Source organism: Macadamia integrifolia, chromosome 5 (assembly GCF_013358625.1).
Source record: "Macadamia integrifolia cultivar HAES 741 chromosome 5, SCU_Mint_v3, whole genome shotgun sequence".
NCBI classification, from domain to species: Eukaryota; Viridiplantae; Streptophyta; class Magnoliopsida; order Proteales; family Proteaceae; genus Macadamia; species Macadamia integrifolia.
Genome location: NC_056561.1, coordinates 8,183,054 through 8,203,024, shown reverse-complemented (window position 1 = coordinate 8,203,024; position 19,971 = coordinate 8,183,054). Strand labels below are relative to the sequence as shown.

Sequence of the window (19,971 nt, the reverse complement as noted above, 5' to 3'; positions counted from 1 at the left end):
ACTCATCCAAATCACTTGAGATTTTTGGTGAACATTCACAAGCCACAATCCTCCTAAACCCAGCTAATGGCCATCCAAAAAAATAAAAAACAATTGAGGAGATAATATTAAATTAATGAAACTTTATCTGGTGGAAGACTCCAGACCAGATCTGAACTTTACTGTAGAACTCACAATCCGTGCAAGCTAACCACCACCAACTTTGCAGGGTGAGTCATTTCTAAAACAAGGGACTTTCTTAAACAATTGAGCTGATCCGATGACAATCAGTGGAGATTCAATTCTTCACATGCAGACCCAAAGTGATGCTGGAGCAGGTATCAGTTCAATTAACTAACGAAATTAAAACTGAAAGACAAAAGGAAAGAAGATGGAAGAAGAAAGGAGAAGTAGATCAGATCCCCATGAAATGATGCCTAGGTTGCCCATCAACCATAGGTCAAGGTTTGCCCATCAAACAATAGAGACAATAGACCCATTCTCCACCATGAAACCAAATTTCCATTACTATTCACAATAACAAATCACCTTCAATGTGATTGTACGTACATAGAACAAATGTTAATGAAGAAAATAAAAACTAAATATTGACCAAATCTTCTAGAAACCCAAAATAAAAGGGAAACTAACACCTAATCCCATATAAGATTCAAACTCCACATTCATACTTGAGCTTATAAAATTGGCCAGTTACAACAGAAAACCTGAAAATACCTAGCCCAGGATCCATGTAATCCATTGGGCCTCAGAATTAGACTGGATCAACCCAATCAATTAAATTTGCAACCTCTGCCAGCATCACTGTGTATAGGGATTACCCTAGCACGTAAGCAACTGATATAGGCGTAAGTCCTTGGGATCCAACCTTAGTCCTTTTTCTCTTCTAGGATAAATTTCTTTATGGTAGAAAATTCAAGATTAATTAGTCCAACAGTTTGCTAAACTAGTTCAGAGCGAATTAGGTTCTGTAAATTACACAAGCAACTCGGCGACTCAAATATGATCTAATGAAGACTAAAAGCATAGTTCTCAAAGCAACACCTAGGCATCCAGGTGTCTAAGTCGCCTTGTTCAACTAGGTGGGAACCTTGTTAGTATTGCCTTGCGTCCAGGCCCCCCCTCCAACGCCTTGGGTCACTTAGACGCTGTGAGAACTATAATTAAAACAGTAACTAGATGCCAATACTAACAGACTGCAGACTTTGATTGTGTATGGCATAAACATATTTCCAGTACTACCAGACTCAAGAATGCTACCAATTTTATTCTCTGACCTAGCATAAGCTGCAGAGTGGCAAAGTTTTATTTATTTCTTTATTTTTTATGAATAAATGACGCTACTGGTACGAGAAGAATGTGCCAAATAAAGAAGATGCATCGTATTCTACATGCATGAGAGGGGGAAAGGAATGAGAAAACTACCTCATCAACAGAATGAATATTCCGATTGTCAGCCGTGTACATAATAACATCCTGGTCAGATTTCCAGAAACAAAAAAATTACAATTACTACCAGCCATATTTCCCTTAGTCACAAGTCAATTTCTTAGCATAATCCTCTTCAATATAAGTATCATAGTAGTCTATATTGGCCCACAGAAGCAATTAACGTATAATCCGGACAAGGATGTAGTATAGCATATAGGTTCTAACCAATATATTCATGTATGTAGCATAACTCAACTCTTAAACATGGACATTAAAAAATATTATTTAGAATCTTTTTATCAAATTGCACTTACTCCAGCAACAGGAACAACAGTCGTAGGTTCCCCATCCTGGAAGTGGAATAGTCCACCAATGAAATCCTTCCCATGACTATTCAAATAGCAGACTGCCTTTACCCTCAGACACAAGAAAACTGTTTCAGTGTAAGAAGCATATTATGCTATTAGAGATAAGTCCAGCATGATAGTTGCAACCGTACACAAAATACCCTTGAACTGACCATTAAAAAATGAAATTCAACTCAAAACAGAAATTACTAATATTGGTAAAGATCACTTAAGTAGTAATTTAGAGCTTACTATAAGTATGTATTCACTTACTTAAAGTAGTAAAATTCATAATTACTTAAACTAGTAAATTTACTAAACTACAATAAAGATGCCCTTGTGGCTTGTATCAAGGTAACTACTTGGCTAGAGCTCAAAGGGACTCAAGGATCCAATGGCCCCACCAATGCAAACAGGATAATAAATTACGGGTGCAACTAAATTATAGTTAACCAGATATGAAGATTTTCAAAAGCTTCTTCCCAAATATCCTAGGGGTATTTTGGAACCATGAATTTTGTCCAGTATTGGAATTAATTTAATCAATTTCATTATGTCCAGATTGGCACAAGTGTCCGAAACAAGTAATGAAAATTTCTGGCATAAATTTCACCCAGCATCCAATTTTCATTCAACAGTTTCATTATTGCCTTGGGTCACATTTGTTTGTCTCATTATAGAATTGAGTTGTCCTTGGTTCACCCTGAGGTAGGAATAAGATAACTGCCTGAGACCTTGGAAACTAGTATACAAAAACCTTGTAATTGAATGTCTTCCCAAAGTATTAAAAAAATAAATAAATAAAATAAAATAAAAAATTGCTCATTTAGTGTTGCATAACTTAATAAAATATATTTACTCCTCTTCTGGTTTACTATTGCGTTTAACCGAAAATTGACCCAATACGATATTCATCCTTGTTATTTTTCCAGCTCTCTTGTTATGATTCCAGTACAATATACCTCGTCCTTCTCCTCCTTGTTCAATGCACTTATGTTTGATTACTAGAGCTCTATAACATGATGGGCCAGCTTATAAAATAAAATAAACAAAAAAAAAAACCAGAATTCACCACCATTAAAACTCAGTTGACATATCTCCATATGTTAACAAGATTATACTCCCTTTACCCCCTAAACAATGATTCCCTAGTCTCTGATACAAACCCTAATACCACATACCATCCTTATTCTCAACCATAGAATTTTAAAACACAACGGCAGTTCATTATATTGAAATGGAGATGTAATCAGAATTATGTCTACAAAATACAATACAGAGTAACTCCAGCAAGTGAAATATATTCAGCAAGTTGTTTACGCACTGCAAAGTCACGTTGTTTGAGATAAGGCCTATTATCATCACTATGCCATCCGATGCTTGCTCCTTTGCTCCAGCTAATTTACAAAAAGAAAGTAGAGCATAAGACCATCATTTAGTAAAAGATCTAAGCAAAGAAGCAATACTACAAAAGGCTTCATCATAAAGTGATAAGAAAAAGTATACTTCATGCAATGGAGACAAAATTATTCATTTGTTATTGAAGCACATAATGTTACAAGAACATTTATAAAGTATATTTCAGGCAATGGAGACCAAATTAATCATTTGTTATTGAAGTACATAAAGTTACAAGAACATTTATAGTAGTGAATTTTCAGCTAAGTTTCCATAATAATAGAATGTGCACCTGATGCCAGTCCAGCCCAAACACAAAGCAAAACAACCACAAACAACAGATACAGAAATGACACGAAAGGAAGGCAGAAATAAGCAAAAAACTAAACGCTTAGTAGAGAAATATTTACCAGATCACACTATATTTCACTGACTACAAGGAGAGTAGTAGAAACTCAGTCCACACAGCAACAGGGATGAGTTCTTTAGAGTTTCCAGACCAGGACAGATGAAAAATTATCAAAAACTTCCTCCCCAAGTCAGCCACAAGCAACAGGGATGAGCTCTTTACGGTTCCCAGATCAGGACAGATGAAAAATTATCAAAAACTTCATCTACATGCCCTTTTATAGAGTTGAGTCTCGCTACAACAAACAGGATTACATCTTTTGGAATCCTAAATGAACTTTTATGAACTCTAATAATTATTTGCCTATTCTCCTGAACTTTACAGGTAATACTGATTACTGACAAAAAATAATCATACAAGACAGTAACTAGACAAAACGGAAACTGTAAACATGTCCTATACCTGCATCAGCACCACATGCTGAATAAATCCCAAATCCAATTGTTAAAAGAGAAGCCCACTGCCCTATTTCAAGAATTTTAGTATAACTCTAATTGAGTGAATAATACCAAGTGTTTCTCTTTTATAGAATATTAATTAGCATCTGATTACCACAATTATAAGTGTTGTTGAGTGACAAAAGAAAGAAAATCAAAGTGTAGCATGTAAGATGACAATTGAAAATCTCTTAAGCAAGTATTCTGTATGTAGGACTATTTAACATTTTTACATTTAAATTTCAACAGTAAAATGTTAAACACTGATACCTCTAGAAGAGAGGAAGAGGAAAGGAAAAATACAGAAGGATCTTTCATCATGAATTCATGGTTTTAATAGATCGACACAGTGATAAAGAAGCTAGGATCCAATGATATTAAGATTAAATCTCATCAGGCGCCTTGCAAGCCTCAAAAGGGAATGAAGATATGAAGCAAAAGGATATTTAGAAGTAGTACCTTAATGGTTTTATCATCTATAGAAGGACTGTTTCATTAATGCGACTAGCAGGATGCCCCTCCTCACCCTTTTTTCCTTTTTTTTCGGTGGGGGTGGGAGGGGTGTTGTGTGGTGGGAGATAAAGGTATCAGTTTCAATTTAAAAAAAAAAAAAGTGTAACGGTATAACTGCACAATGACCATATGAGCCATACATAAAGTCCAAGAATGCTCCTGGTGCCAGAGAACCTTGTTTAAGCATTTAAGGAATCCAACCTGAATGAATCACATCACAAGAACATTAGACTCCAATTGAAATCTAGTTGATCACTGGGTTGGGTTGGCTCATGGGTTAATGTTCCTGTCTTAGAAGTGGGGTTAGTTAAGATTTGCCTCGAACAGCTCAAAGGGGAACCGTAATAGAACACCACAAATTACCACCAAAGCAACATTAGTCAATATCTACCAATTTGCAAAGAGAAGTTAATGAATTTGTTATAGGAAAAGTTTCTCTTCTTGCTGGGAGTCCTTTCCTGATTGATGTATGTAGGTATGTAAATAGCTTCATCTGAAGTTGTTTCTGATGCATAATACTTTGCATGGGATTTTTGGGGGTTATGTTTTTAAGTCATTTGTATCTACATCTTTCTTGATAAATGAAAACACAATTTTTTTTTTTTTCTTGTTACTGTTTAGAAAGGGGGGAAAAAGTGTCATCCAGCCAATAACCCATCAACATGACTAGCCAAGACATTATGTAGTGCATTGATGTAAAACCAGTCAAATCACATATGGCTCTCGGTTAACTCCACCTGGTTGGCTAGTTAACAGTCAAGTCAACCTTCCTGGTGTACCACAATTTATATAAAGGGAAATATTAAATTCATATATTTCCCCTTCTGGATTTTTTTTGCGGGGAGGGGGGGAAGAATGAATATTGACCCCTCTCATGACCTAAAATCAATTGTAATTTCACATTGGTTTTCTGATAAGCTTAATAGCATATATGACTTCGTTTTTCACTAGTATCCTGAATGTTGATTACTAATTTTAAACATTCTCATATTTATTATTCAATTTCAGGATTCATTCACTTCAATTCAACTCAGCCTTGTCCCAACTAAATAGGGCCAGCTACATAGATCCTTTTTCTCCAATCAACCCTATCAAAGTCATACTCGTTACTAGTCCTAAGCTATGTACGTGTTTCCTCACCACTTCTCCTATAGTCATTTTAGGCATACCCCTGGATCTTTTAGCTCCTTTAATCTGAATCAAATCACCCCTCCATATTGAAGTATTTAAAGGCCTTTGTTGCACATGTCCATGCCACCTCAAACGACTTTCACGCAACTTATCTTGTATTGGAGCTACCCCTAAATTAGATATAATTTGTTCATTCCTTCTTTTATCTTTTCTAGTTTTACCACTCATCCGTCTCAACATCCTCATTTCAGCTACACTAAATTTATTTATATATTTTTTTCTTTACTTCCCAAAATTCAGCTCCATACATCATTTCCAGTCGTATAACTGCCATAAATTTTTTCTTTGAGCTTTAAAGGAATATGTCAATCACGCAATACTCTGGATGCACCCTACTACATCCACCCTATTCTAAATATTTGTGCAAAAGCATACTCTATCTTACCTTCATTATTTATGATTCAACCTAGCTACCTTTTACGCCATCTACTTATCAGCAATTTTCACTATCCCATTTTCAGTCCATTTGTAACTAAAGTTACACACCATATACTTTGTTTTTGTTCAACTTATATTAAAACCTTTTGATTCCAAGCTTGATCTTCATGACTCCAACTTCGCATTATCCCACCTAAACAATATCATCAGCAAAAATCATACACCAAGGGATTTGATATTGAATGTCCCTAGTCAGCTCATATATGATTAGCGCAAACAAATACAGTCTTAGAGTTGACCGTTGATGTAATCCAATTAAGGGCGTCAATCAGTTCGATTTCGATTTTTTGGTTCATTTGGTTAAAGATACAGTAGGTACAAACAAAACTGAATAGGAACTTGGTTTCCAAACCAGAACCAAACTGGATCGGTTTGGTTTCGGTTCGATTTTATTCAGTTCACTATTTCATTTTTATAGTTAAAATTTTAAACACTGTTAAAGATGTATGTGGTGTTTCCAGGATCAAATGGCATGGGAAAATGAAGCCAAAGATCAGGATAGCCACAATTTGGATCTAGCACCCAAGCCATTATACCAAGAGGAACCTTTTTCTCCCCCCCAAAATTGGTAGTGGATGCAGTCCCTTTCCTTTGTCATCTTCTTCTTCGGAAGTTCTTCCATCGTCAAATAAAAAATTATCCGAGGAAAAAAAACCATCTGGTAAATCTTACCAGTTATGAGAGCTGATGGGGTTAGATCTTTTTCCTAAGACTTTTCTTTAGTACCTTCAGTGGTTCCTAACATGTTATGCTCCTTGGACTAGTTACTAGTGTTATTCAAGCTTTTATTTTTTGCAACTTCAGCCGCGGCTTATATAGGCGAATCTATGGAAGGTCATCATTGACTTGGTTTTGAAATATAGATATGACTACAGGTGGGTTTACCTCTTTTCTCATTGTAGGAGGGGGAGGATTAAAATATCAAGGGCAACAATGAATATGGAGAAGATGGAAAAGAAGTGCTCAGACAGCCAAGGGTTTATCTTCAGCTTCTGGGTCGATGCCCAGATCAGAAACTCTAGTCCACAATAGCTTCATCACAGCATAGATACACAGAAATACAAACACAAACACAGAGAAGGACACGCACAAATGCTGAGTGGCTATATTGAAGGAAGAAAACGATGAAAGATCAGCAAAAAGAGAAAAACCAAAAAGGAAAAATCCGTCAGAAGAGAAAGAAACTTTTGAAAGACCAAAACCTCTGAGTATAACTGAAAGCTTCAAACTACGAAAGCAATTGAACAAATGAAACAAAAGTACATAAATAAATAAATAATGAGAGACTCCAATGAAAGTAAAGGTCAAATTGGTAACTATTTTTTTTTTGGATGAATCAAATTGGGAATATTAATATGAAAAGGAGATGAGTTAAGTCCTCTCAAGTTAAAGTTATACTGGCATAGCAATTCATTATAGGTGTGGAATCTGGATTCAACTCTTTGTGATTTATATCATTAACATGTGCTACTAGATTTTTTTGTTTGGGTTCCACTATTTCTAATTAATAAGTGGTAATTACAAGAAGTCCTCTGCACTGTGAAAGTGCAAAGTTGTGATTCCGGTGTCTGTCTTGAAGCCCTAAGAATCTACAGCGTTTTGTAGTTAGAAATGAAACAAAAGCAAGAAAAAAACAGTGAAGGCATAATAAGATGAGAGTGGGAAAAGAAAAAAAGCCCAACCTGATCAAACCAGTGAACTCAACAAAGAGCTGGTATTCGCAGCCGAAGAATTCCTCCGCCTTCTCTTTCAGACTCTCTGAAATAGAAATAGAGCGATCAATCATCACATCAATTAAAATTTAATTTGGGAAAAGGGAATATGGGTTACGGTTACCTACCTCTGATAGAGATGAAAGGGAGGATAAGGTGGGCAGAATTAGTGGCGATGAGATGAGAGAGTGTGGTGGAGAAGACGTTTGGTCTGTAGCCGACGGTGCAGCAGCTCTTGTGTATGAACTCCAACTCCTGCTAGAAAACAGCGATGAAAGCGAAAAATCAAAAACAAAGTATTGATTTTAAAGTATTACGCATTATAAGAAAAAAATAGAAAAAAAGGAATTGGAGGGAACTAACTGACCCTGCAAAGGTCGAGAGAGAGGAAATTACGGAGAATAAGGCGAGGATGTTCAGCGTCGTCGTCGTCCGCGGCCATTCTTTACTCGAAACCCAGAAACAAAGGCTCCTCCAATTAATTTTTCGGAACCAAAGCGGTCTCTGCACAGGACAGGGCATCATCTATATGTGCTTTGGGATTTTTTATTTCGTAATTCAAAGTACTTCTGTATCCGGGCGCAGGGACCACGCGACAGTGTATCTTTCTTTTCTCCTCTTTTTTTATTAGGGCAAGTCGAGAGTCAGATTGTGCCTTCCCTAATGCTATCTATAAATAAAGGGCAAAGTCCATCACAATCTTTGCCTCTGGTGTAAACATGTTTTCAGGAGAAGTTAAGCTCATAAAGACGATGAGAAGAAAGAGAGAAGAAAGGGTGGATATAGAGGAGGAGATAAAAAATGTAAGGGAGAGATGAAGAAAGGGCGAGAAGAAATGGTGAATGCTACAATAACGACGGCGATACAGGTAGGGACGATGCATATATAATGAATCTCCCTCAGGTTATTATTTTTGACATATTGTCTATACTTCCAATAGAATCTGTTCTCCAATGCATGAGCATATGCAAGTTCTGGTCTACCTTTCGATATGATTCTGATTTCATTGACCTCCACCTCTGTAAATCCATAATGCATCGACCCCCTACTCTTGTTCTTAGACCATCATCACTAACAGAAAACGACCATAACATGAGTAGCCTACTTACTTTTGGTGAGTCATGATAGGTTGCTGGAAAATTGGATGGTGCCGACCCTCAAATCTCTCAAGGCTGTTAACTTGAGTACTCGAGTGTAGTTAATTTGTTCTTTGTTAGATTCACAGAGGAGACTCAATTGGCCTTTCTTTTCTATCCTCTTATATTGAGATATTGTATTTGAGTAATTCTTCTTCTATGTGTTTGGATTATCAATGGAGTGCTTGAGATTCTTATGTGTTTTTGTCACAGATTTTTTATTACCTGGGATCTGAATTCGTCTTCCATTATCATATTAACTGGTTTATTCGTGTACATTATTGTTAGAGATTTTGATGCTCTTTTTTAATGTTCAGAGCCACAGAGGTGGGAGAGGGTAGATGGGATAATAGTTCCTGTTGCAGACGATTTCAACCCCATATGGGTGGGGACAGAAGGGACCTCAGCAGACACCAAAAATGATCTTTGATACTTTTGCTAAAGCCAAAGAGAGTGAGGAACCCCCTCATTAGTAGTCTCAAGAGGGGCCACAAAATGTCCCCCAGACCCCTTTGCCCAGAAGAGTCTAGGGAGGAAGAAAAAGGCCCGGAGGAAAGTCTACCTTGTTAGAAACATGTTGAGATGACTTATAAAGAGACATGAGAAATCTTCCAGGTCTGGAACCCTACCTTATGTTTGAAACAAATTTTGGCAAGTCTGAGAAGCCCTAAATTGTAATTGGAGTAAGGATTCAAGAAGCTAAACGAGTCCTCCTTCTGAGTTACTTAACTACCCTTAAGGTAAAATAGAGCATATTTGTAACTTTAGATTTAGGACCCCACTTTTTTGGTTACAAGGAGAAAAAAAACTACTTGCTATTTGCCTATATTATAAATTTAAAGGATATAAAAGACTTTAACCACTTCGTTTTTGAACAGAACGGCACGGGCTTAATTTGGAAGTTTGGGTATCACTCACAAAATCTAGATTCCTAATAAGCTCGATTTTAGAAAGTCCAAATCAGTGTCGTATTGTGCCTCTTCTCTATTTCTATAAATAAATATTTGTAAAAGGGTCAAGTCCATTACCATCTTTCTCTGGTGGTGTATGTAATTTGATGAGAAGAAAGGGAGAAGAAAGAATGAATTTAGAGGAGATCAGAAATTCTACAAGTACCAGAAGAAGAAAGGGAGAAGGGTGATGATGACAAAGCAAGCGAGGAGGAGGAGGAAGAACCATGATGCAGATGCAGGTATGGATGATGATGATGCATTGATGATGATGATGATTATGAATCTCCCACGGGACATTATTTTTGAGATTTTGAGTAGACTTCCAATAGAATCTCTCCTCCAATGCATGAGCGTATGCAAACTCTGGTCTACCTTTCGATATGATTCTAATTTCATCGACCTTCACCACACTAAATCCATCATGCATCGACCACCCACTCTTGTTCTTATAACTTCATCACCAATGGAACCCAAAGATAAGTTGAGTAGCATACTTACAGTGAGTCCTGATAGAGAAGGTGGTGGTGGTGGTGGTGACTGTAGGAAAGCTAAACCGATACCATTGGGTTTTGAACTGGAAGGGAATTGCCTTGATATTATGGGTTCTTGCAATGGCTTTATCTGTATAGCAGAAAGGGAGGGTCTGGGTCTCATCTGCCTCTGTAATCCCATTACAAGAGAGAGGTTTATGTTACCCAAATCACATCGTATTTTGCCTCGCACTTTCTCTAACTCAAGGCCAATAAATAGTGTTGGTTTTGGCTTTGACAGTGTAAGCAAAAAATATAAAGTGGTCAGAGCTTTATATTATACGAATTGTTATGACAAGGTTACTAGATATTGTGAGATAATTACAGTGGGTGAAGAAAGTTCATGGAGAAAGTTAGAGTTTCCAAACATGTCAGTACAAGATCAACATGTCTGTGGACGAGATCTTTATGGATATATACTTGAACAATATGAAACACATCCGGTGCTTTTGGATGGAACCCTCTATTGGCTCATTGAAAATCATAATTTCGACTCCGACAACGGCGAATATATTCTTGCGTTAGACATTGACAGTGAGAAGTTTTGGACTATCGATTGTTGTCCTCCTCCTAGAAAGTGTAGAGAAAGGAGATCTTTGATTCAAATGGATGGATCTCTTGCCATAGTTGATTATGCCTTCACATATCGATTGTCTATTTGGTCTATGGACATATGGTTACTTAAGGGTAGCAAGACTATGGGGTTCTCCTTTACTTTAACTACTTACGACATGGAAAGGTGGGGAGCTAGATTCTCAGTTATGGCTAAATATGGTCAAGATGCATTCCTGCTAAGGGTATGGAAGTTTATGAAACCTGGAGTTGAGACCTCCCTACTTCTCTACTCTCCACTAAAGAAGCAGAAGGTTTTATATGTTCAAGAAACTTGGAAATCTGAAAGGTTGCTGGGAAATTGGATTGTACCAACCCTCAAATCTCTGTAGATAGTTAGCTTGAATACTCAAGTGTAGTTAATTTGTTCTTTGTTAGATTCATAAAGTAACCTGAACAAGCCCTATTTTTTTATCCTTTTATATTGACATGCATATTGTATTTGAGTACTTCTATTGCTTTTACTGTCATGTGTTTGTATAGTCAATGGAGTGCTTATAAGGTTCTTATGCATTTTTGTCACGGAATGTAATTGTGTGGTAGCTTAGCCTAACGGTGGTAGCTTCAGCTTGAAGAACCGGCGCCCAGGGTAGGAGGTTGTGGGATCGAATCTTGTAGTTAGCGGGTATGTGCGTGTAAGAGTAGGTGACCATTGACCCTACTAGCACCCAAGCCATTGGACAGAGGCTGCTCACTAGAGTAGCCAAAAAAAAAAAGTATTTGAATCCTTCTCCCCTACTCCAAACTCTAACTAAGCTTGCTGTGATGTTACCTATCCAAATCCATGCTTGTATTTGGATCAGACACCTCAAAGTTTTGTATTAGGTTGGTATTCAGTGATGGATCATTTTTAATATTCTTTAGCTTATCTTCTTTCCCTGTACAATGGTGGCAGCTTCAGCTTGAAGAACCGACGCCCAAGGCACAAGTTTGTGAGATCAAACCTTGTAATTAGTGGGTATGTGCGTGTAAGAGTAGGTGACCATTGACCCTACTAGCATCTTCTCTCCCCATAAAATCTTACTACATGCAGGATTAATGAGGTGAGGGTCAGCAGTGCCCCCACATCAAGGGTTATGATAATTCTAATGATATATTAATTACAGCTTTACATTAGTTCAACCCGAGCATGAAAAAATTTTCATTGCTTCCTGACCCCATGGTAGCAGCCAAGAGAATGGAGTCCCAGGGTCAGGATTGAAAATACTAACAAGAAGTCGAGGGTTCCCTAAAAGGCTTTTATTAAGAATTATGAGGTGTTATTCTACGAGGCATCCAAGGGGACAGGGACAGCGGATATGACATGGTTTATTATGAAAAGATTAAATAAAGCTTTACTTTCTAACAAAAAATATTTTTTTATTAACTTTGAAGTTAAATTACAAAAATAACCCCACTTGTTATCAATATCTACCTATGATATACATTTTGAAGGATACAAAAGACGCAGTGGATTCCAAGTGCTAGAATCCGAGATTGTTCTTGTACATGAACCTTATGTGGTCTCTAAATTGTAAACTACATCATTTATGAATAGATTCACCTGAAATATATATATATATATATACCCTATAATTTTAATCCAAAATTTTATCAAAAAATTGTCAGAAAAAAAATAAATTAAGGAAGAAATGATAGTACCCACTGGTGCACCCGCCAAAGTTAAAAAGGCCGAAGGAACTTTGTCTGCTTACATGGGCACAAGCTAGCATGGTTCTCTTTGCCTTGCGTGTGGACCAATGAGAGCTATATTCGTCCTAATAAATCCTAATTGGGTATGGGAGAAAAATCGGCCGATTCGGAGTTTGGTTGCCTTATTTGAAATACTAAAATTGTGGAGTTTTAGGAATTTTTTTTTTAGGAAGTTCAAATCAGTATCGGATTGTGCCTTCTCTAATTCTATAAATAACTGTAAAAGGCTCAGTGCTCATTAATTGCCATCTTCGTCTCTGGCGGTTTAACCAAAAACTTCTATTTTGAGGTGTAGTGATCGTTGGAAGCTTGAACCAGAGACTGAGAAAGAAAGGGAGAAGAAATTAAACGGGTAGCTGAGGTGAATATGGAGGAGATCAGAGATACTACAATAAGGACGACGACCACAAAGAAGAAGACTAAAAACCCTAATACACATACAGCTGGTAAGGATGCATTGATTATGAATCTTCCTCATGCCATTATTTATGAGATGTTGAGTAGACTTCCCATTGAATCTCTTATCCGATGCATGAGTGTTTGCAAGCTCTGGTCTACCTTTCGATATGATTCTTATTTCAATGATCTCCATCTCACTAAATCAATCATCCTTCGACCACCCACTCTTGTTCTTGGATCTGATGAAAAGATGAGTAGCCTACTTATGCTGAGTCCTAATGAAGAAGGTGGTGACTGGGAAGCGAGACAGATACCAATAGATTTTGAACTGTTGGGGAGTTGCTTTGGTTCTTGCAATGGCATTCTCTGTATAGCAGCACGAGAGGGTTTGGATCCCATCTTCCTTTGTAATCCATTTACAAGAGAGGAGATGATGTTGCCCAGATCACTTCTTGGTTTTCCCCCTTCATACTCAAGTCTAGAAACTAGAGTTGGTTTTGGGTTTGACAGGTTAAGCAATAAATATAAAGTGGTAAGAGTTTATTATTATGATACTGGTGATGAAGATGAATATAAGGAGAAAGTTGGATATTGTGAGATAATTACAGTGGGTGAAAGTTCATGGAGAAAGTTAGAGTTCCCAACATTTCCAAAGGATCATTATGTACGACATCCAGAGCTTTTGGATGGAACCCTTTATTGGTTCATTTCAAATGGTGATTTTGAGTTGGAAAACAGTGATTTTATTATTGTTTTAGACATTGGCAATGAGAAGTTTTGGAATATCAATTGTCCTCCTCCTAGAGAGTCTATAGAGTTTCCAATAAGAGAATCTTTAATTCACATGGATGGATCTCTTGCCATAGTTGACTATGACAACACACATTCATGGTCTATAGACATATGGTTACTTGAGGGTAACAAGACCAAGGGGTTCTCATTTAATTTAACTACTTACGATATGTCGGAAGTAGGTTGTTGGGGAATAGAATTCTCAGTTATGGCTAAATATGATCATGATACATTCCTGATAATGGTATCGAAGGGCTTTGATGATGTTGAGTATTCTCTTCGTCTCTTCTCTCCAATTGAGAAAAAACAGTATTTATGTATTCAATTAGGATTTTCGAAATCTGATATTTTGCTGCAAAATTGGATGGTGCCGACCCTCAAATCTCTGAAGGATCTTGGAAGCTAGATAATTTGTTCTTTGTTAGATGCATATAGGGACTTAAACTGGCATTTCTTTTTCATCATTTTATGTGGACACATTGTATTTGAGTGCTACTTCTAATGTATTTATTAGGGTTTATGTCTTTGCATTATGATTCTTATGTGTCTTTGTGACAGATTTTATTTGTGAGATCTGAATTCTTCTCCCCCACTCCAACTTCTAAGGTTGCTCAAATGTTGCCTATATGTAGATATGTCTATCCCACTCGATCCCTTTCCCTTTTATTTTTTAATATAGAACAAAGATACCATAAGCTTAGTATGAATATATCAGGCCATTCTAATGAGAATATAAATTTTACAATTTAATTAGTTTTGTGTGTACTTCTTGTTTGAGAAAACACCAACAAATAACACAATTTTACATAACACAGAGATTTAACAAGCTTCACACATCGATGTGGTGTGCTTCGTCCTCAGGTGAAGAAGAAGATGATTGACTATGATTGAAGAGAATATTATAATAGAGATTTCTCTCAAGAACACCCAAATTGAGGCAAGAAATCTCTCTCAGAAACCCTAACATGAAAACCCCCAATTTTCACTACTTGCTCAACAAGATGATAATAAATCATATACTCCTCCAAGCTGTAGTGGATCGGGTTGAACTGTACCCAATCCCTCTGCTACCATCAATGATCTTAGAAAAAATCTCATTTGAGTTGCCACAAATAATATGTCAGAACCGATCATACAAGGCAAACATAACACTTATATTTAGGGTTCCGCAAAAAACACTTCAAGAGGATTCTTAGCTATGAATGTCTACAGATCTATACGCAGGTTAATATGTTAATCTTTTTCATCTAAACATGTGAGGCCTAACAAGATAACTTGGACTAAAACCAAGAAAAAATTTCTATTTTATGCCTCAATATTCTTATAATCTAGTTTAGGCTTTCACAAAATACAGCAACCAGAAGTACTGATGATGCATCAGAAAATTGCATGGAAATGCTGTAATATATGGATAATAATAGCCAAATCCATGCTTGAAATTTGAATCAAGCATCTCAATTAAAGTTTTGTATCAGGATGGTATTCAGTTCAAAGATCATTTTTTGATATTCTTTATGGGTCATCTTCTTTCCTGGTAAAATCCTGTGAACGCAGGTTTCATCTTGTGAGGGTCTGCAGTGCCTCACACCAAGGGATATGGTAGTTCTAATGATGATTCAATTACAGCTTTACATTAGTTCAGCCCATTGGACATCTATTTAATTAGCACAATCATAAGAAGTTAAAAGGGTTCCCTTCAAGTCTTTTATCTAGAATTCTGTGACGTTATTCAACAAGGAATCCAAGGGCTGGGAATGGCGCGTGGAGGCCGGTGGGTGTGGGGTTGGGCTGGGCTGGGCTGAGGGTGCAGCCACCATCTATCATCGGAAACATCATTCAACCTCAAAACGAATAAATTTCCTCATCCACAATTACCTCATGTTAATCCACTGCCATACCGGTTTTATCACGACTCCGAATTTGCTCCCCCTATGGAGAGGGCATTTGCTCACCCCCCACATGACTTATTAGGAGATGGGTGTAAAATGGGATGGGAAAGGAAAAGTCATGGCCCCACATGTATTGAAATCAAGGGGTAGAAAAGGCAAGGAAAGGAAATGAGCGTAAAAAGATGTGGTGAAACAATAAAATAATATTATTATTATCTGGTCTTGCGCCCTTCCCTTAGATAGGGGGCGGCCAAAGACCACCCTGCCCTTTGGTTGGCTTCATGTTCAACTCCCCTGGTTGGTCCTTGTACTGATGTAGTGGTCATATGACCAAGTAGTAATTCCAAGTCTTAATAATGCAATCCATATGCCCACATTTCTCCTAAAATTAAATATAATGTTAAGACTTTGAAGAATGGTGGAGTGGGATAATTCCCTTGCCACATTAGCAAAGAAAACATTTAAAGGGGAAAACCAATAAAATGAGGCCATAAATCGCAAAATTCAGATAAAAGATTGCTTGTTTTTGCTCTAATTTTATTAATATGATTGGGATTCTAAAATCATCTTTTGAACAATCTGAAATTAGGGTTTAGAGTCTAAAGGTTGTGGTAGATATCTTCATAATAGCTCCATTCTCCACCTCTAAAATTGAGATGAGCCACTACTATCTTTTTCATAACTCATAATAGTTTATGTTTGGACATTTTACTCTCTCTCTTTTATATATATATATATATATATATATATATATATGTGGTTTAGTAAATCTAGTTATAAATACTGAGATAATGTGGGCAAAATGGGAATTTCATTTAGAAATAAAGGGGGAGTTGGTTCATGTCAGGTCAGTAATTGGTCAGGCCGATTCGGCACCCAACCTGCTTGAGGGGCTGCACTATGAACCCTATTTAATAAATGGGCTGGACTCATCGGACCGATCCAAGCCGGACTTTAACCGATCAGACTCAGTTGGGTAAAATGGTGCGGGCCTGAAATTGACACCCCCACCATGAGGGGTGTCAATATGAAATAATTATAACCCACAGGGCACGACGGGCCTTACTCAAATATTAAAAAAATTTGAGAGTCCTAATTGAACTCGTTGGAATTGGCTCCGGTTATCTTATTTTTAGGAAGTCCAAATCAATATCTAATTCTGCCTCTCTGATTCTATAAATAAGTGTGAACGCCTCAATCATGTTTATCTCCAGTGCTGTATTTCTATTTTGAGTTGTGATCGTGGGAGAAGCCGACAGAGACTCTGGAGTCTAAACATACACCGCCGTCCAGTTCATAGGGTTGATTAGAAGAAACGGAGAAAAGATGGAGGAGATCAGAAATACACATCTCCCTCAGGGCATTATTTATGAGATATTGAGTAGACTTCCCATAGAATCAGTCCTCCGATGTATGAGTGTATGCAAGCTCTGGTCTGCCTTTCGACATGATCCTTATTTCATCCATCTCCACCTCACTAAATCCATGATTCATCAACAACCCAGTCTTGTTCTTGAACCATCATCACTAATAGCGTCCACTGATGATAAGGTCAGTAGCCTACTTATGTTGAGTCCTAATGGAGAAGAAGGTGGTGGTTTAGATTGGAAAGTAAGACACATACCATTAGGTTTTGAACTAGAGAGTTGCTTTAATATTGTGGGTTCTTGCAATGGCATTCTCTGTATAGGGGCACGTGAGGTTTTGGCTCCTATCTTCCTTTTCAATCCCATTACAAGAGAAAGGAAGATGTTGCCCAAATCATTTATTGTTTTGCCCCCCACATACTCAGGTCCAATAATAAATAGTTTTGGTTTTGGCTTTGACAGCTTGAGCAATAAATATAAAGTGGTCAGAATTTATAAATTATCTGATGTTATGTATGATTATAGTGACAACCAGGATGTTAGATATTGTGAGATAATTACAGTGGGTGATAGTTCATGGAGAAAGTTAGACTTGCCAAGAACAATACAAGACCAATATGACTATGGATATCATCTATATCAATATGACACAAATTCGGTGATTTTGGATGGAACTATCTATTGGATCATCAAAAAATATTTTTTGGATAGCTCCGACGACTGCGAATACATTCTTGCGTTAGACATTGACAGTGAGAAGTTTTGGACTATTGATTGTAATCCTCCTAGAGAATATAAGCAAAGAGAATCTTTAATTCACATGGATGGATCTATTGCCATAATTGATTATGCCTACACAAGTCCATGGTCTGCTGATATATGGTTACTTAAGGGTAGCAAGTCCATGGGGTTCTCTTTTACTTTAATTACTTATGATATGTCTGGACTAGGTCTTTTGGGAGACTATTTCTCAGTTCTGTCTAAACATGGCCATGATACATTCCTGCTAAGGTTATGGAAATGGAAGTTTGTGGAAGGAAATCAAAGACTTGAGTCCACCCTTCTTCTCTACTCTCCGGTGAAGAAGCAGTATTCATTTGTTCAAGCAGGACATTGGAAAGCTGATATGTTGGTTGATAGGTTGCTGGAAACTTGGATGGTGCCGACCCTTGCTCGAGTATAATTAATTTGTTCTTCGTCAGATTCATGGAGGAATCTGTATTAACTAATTGGTCTTTCTTTTTCATCTTTCTATATTGAGATATTTGTTTTGAAGCACTTCTATTGTGTTTTATTTCATGTGTTTGAATAATCAATTCAATGAAGTTGTTCAGATTCTTATATGTTTTTGTCTAGATTTTGATTATGGAAGATCAGAATTCTTCTTCCTTTATCAATTTGTTTATATGTTATTACTAGTGATTTTGATTACATGGGATCTGACTTCTTCCTCTATCTGATTACTTGGTTTTTAGAGATTATGCTTCGAGATCCCACATTCTACTTATCACATACGTTCAGTTGGAACTTTGCATCCTATTCGTTTCTTTCCTTCATGTTTTCCCTTCTCCCTATTTGTATTCTTTGCATTTCGTTGACCCCCAAAAATAAAAAACCCTTATCCATTGCTTGAAGAAAGAATATCTTTATATCATGCAACCTCTCTAGATTGTCTCTCTCAAGATGATCATGCAGCCTCCTTATATTTTGTCTCCCAAGAAGAAGATCTAGAGTTGAAATATTACAAGGAAGTAATTCATGGCAATATAGAAGAAGCCTCCCTAGTTGATATTGAGGACGGGATCAAACATTATGGCAATATAGAGGAAGCACAAGAATTGAGGCAAAAAGAGGAAGATCTTCATTGGGAAACGAGTGTCTAACAAGAATACACTCAAATCTCTACTTCACGTAAGCAGAAATGTCACCTCATTAGATTCGCCCCTTATATTTTTTGTTCAGCCGATTGGAAAATCTGATTTCTTTCAAAATTTTCTAGTGTGAGTTGGTTGTTCTAGTTTGATTTTTCAGCAATCCCTTTATTGTTGGTTTGTTCCAAGCCTAATGCCTCTTGTTGGCATCCTTGCCTTATAATTTTCTTTCTTCCTTTTTTTGCACTTAAAAGAAAGTGAAACGGTTTCCTTACATAAGATTCCATGATCACTACTGCTCATTAGATACTTAAAAAAAATAAAAAAAAAAAAAAAAAAAAAAAAAAATACTGTCCTTAACATAAAATAAAGTATGCCCAGCTCGGTAACCAATGGGAATATGCCCCAGGCATCCAACAATGGTGGAATAGTGATTTCGCTGCTGTGTCAAGGTGCTTGTTACTAAAAGAAGTTGTAACCACTTCTGCTACCCAAAATAGAAAACATGTGGGGGGCCGTCTGAGAATCAAAAGTCCAGCCTGGTCAAGGACTCAAGATATATAATATCTTGGATTAGTCCTAAATCTTAGCTGGGTATTGGAGAAAAAATAGGTAAAGTTTGTTGTGAGATATAATTATAACATGCACGGCACTGGATTTGGAAGTCTAGCTTTTAGGAAGTCCAAACCATACCGGAATATTGTGCCCTTCCACATGAGATTCTATAAATATATGTGTCTATTACCATCTTTGTCTCTCGCAGTTAACCCTAATTCTATTTTGAGGTGTGATCAAATCGTCGGAGCAGGAGATGGAGGAGAAGATGTATGTATAATACGCATGCAGGTATGGATGAT

General features: G+C 37.0%; 3 protein-coding genes and 2 non-coding genes across 7 annotated transcripts in view; 2 read left to right on the top strand and 3 right to left on the bottom strand.

Annotated features, from left to right (window-relative positions):
• LOC122078583 overlaps nt 1-8,538 on the bottom strand; it is an 11,432-nt gene extending 2,894 nt beyond the window's left edge. Inside the window, exons 1-6 of one of the 2 annotated variants that reach the window (XM_042644617.1) lie at nt 8,270-8,538; nt 8,002-8,128; nt 7,844-7,919; nt 3,100-3,172; nt 1,743-1,838; nt 1,423-1,473 (exon numbers count right to left, since the gene is read on the bottom strand). In XM_042644617.1, the coding sequence (XP_042500551.1) occupies nt 1,423-1,473; nt 1,743-1,838; nt 3,100-3,172; nt 7,844-7,919; nt 8,002-8,128; nt 8,270-8,398 (552 nt within the window). In that variant the 5' untranslated portion in view covers nt 8,399-8,538. Of the gene's footprint in view, nt 1-1,422; nt 1,474-1,742; nt 1,839-3,099; nt 3,173-7,843; nt 7,920-8,001; nt 8,129-8,240 lie in introns of both variants that reach the window. The other variant, XM_042644618.1, reaches the window with a different exon arrangement.
• On the bottom strand, nt 6,602-6,731 carry LOC122080489. The gene has a single exon (XR_006140782.1). It is a non-coding gene; the product is annotated as a small nucleolar RNA snoR80 (small nucleolar RNA).
• On the bottom strand, nt 7,117-7,211 carry LOC122080480. The gene has a single exon (XR_006140773.1). It is a non-coding gene; the product is annotated as a small nucleolar RNA Z157/R69/R10 (small nucleolar RNA).
• Nucleotides 8,539-8,557: 19 nt separating the features above from the next.
• On the top strand, nt 8,558-14,603 carry LOC122078581 (putative F-box protein At1g60370). Of its 2 annotated transcripts, none has more exons than XM_042644615.1 (2): nt 8,558-8,741; nt 9,327-13,121. In XM_042644615.1, the coding sequence occupies exon 2, from the start codon at nt 10,150-10,152 to the stop codon at nt 11,434-11,436; it is 1,287 nt and encodes a 428-aa protein (XP_042500549.1). In that variant the 5' UTR covers nt 8,558-8,741; nt 9,327-10,149; the 3' UTR covers nt 11,437-13,121. The 2 variants fall into 2 exon arrangements, with proteins under 2 accessions (XP_042500549.1, XP_042500550.1); XM_042644616.1 differs by having other exon boundaries at nt 8,572-8,741; nt 13,092-14,603.
• A 2,599-nt stretch (nt 14,604-17,202) lies between these two features.
• Nucleotides 17,203-18,426, top strand: LOC122077844 (F-box/kelch-repeat protein At3g06240-like). Its single transcript, XM_042643747.1, has one exon. The coding sequence runs from the start codon at nt 17,203-17,205 to the stop codon at nt 18,424-18,426; it is 1,224 nt and encodes a 407-aa protein (XP_042499681.1).
• Nucleotides 18,427-19,971: the final 1,545 nt, after the last annotated feature.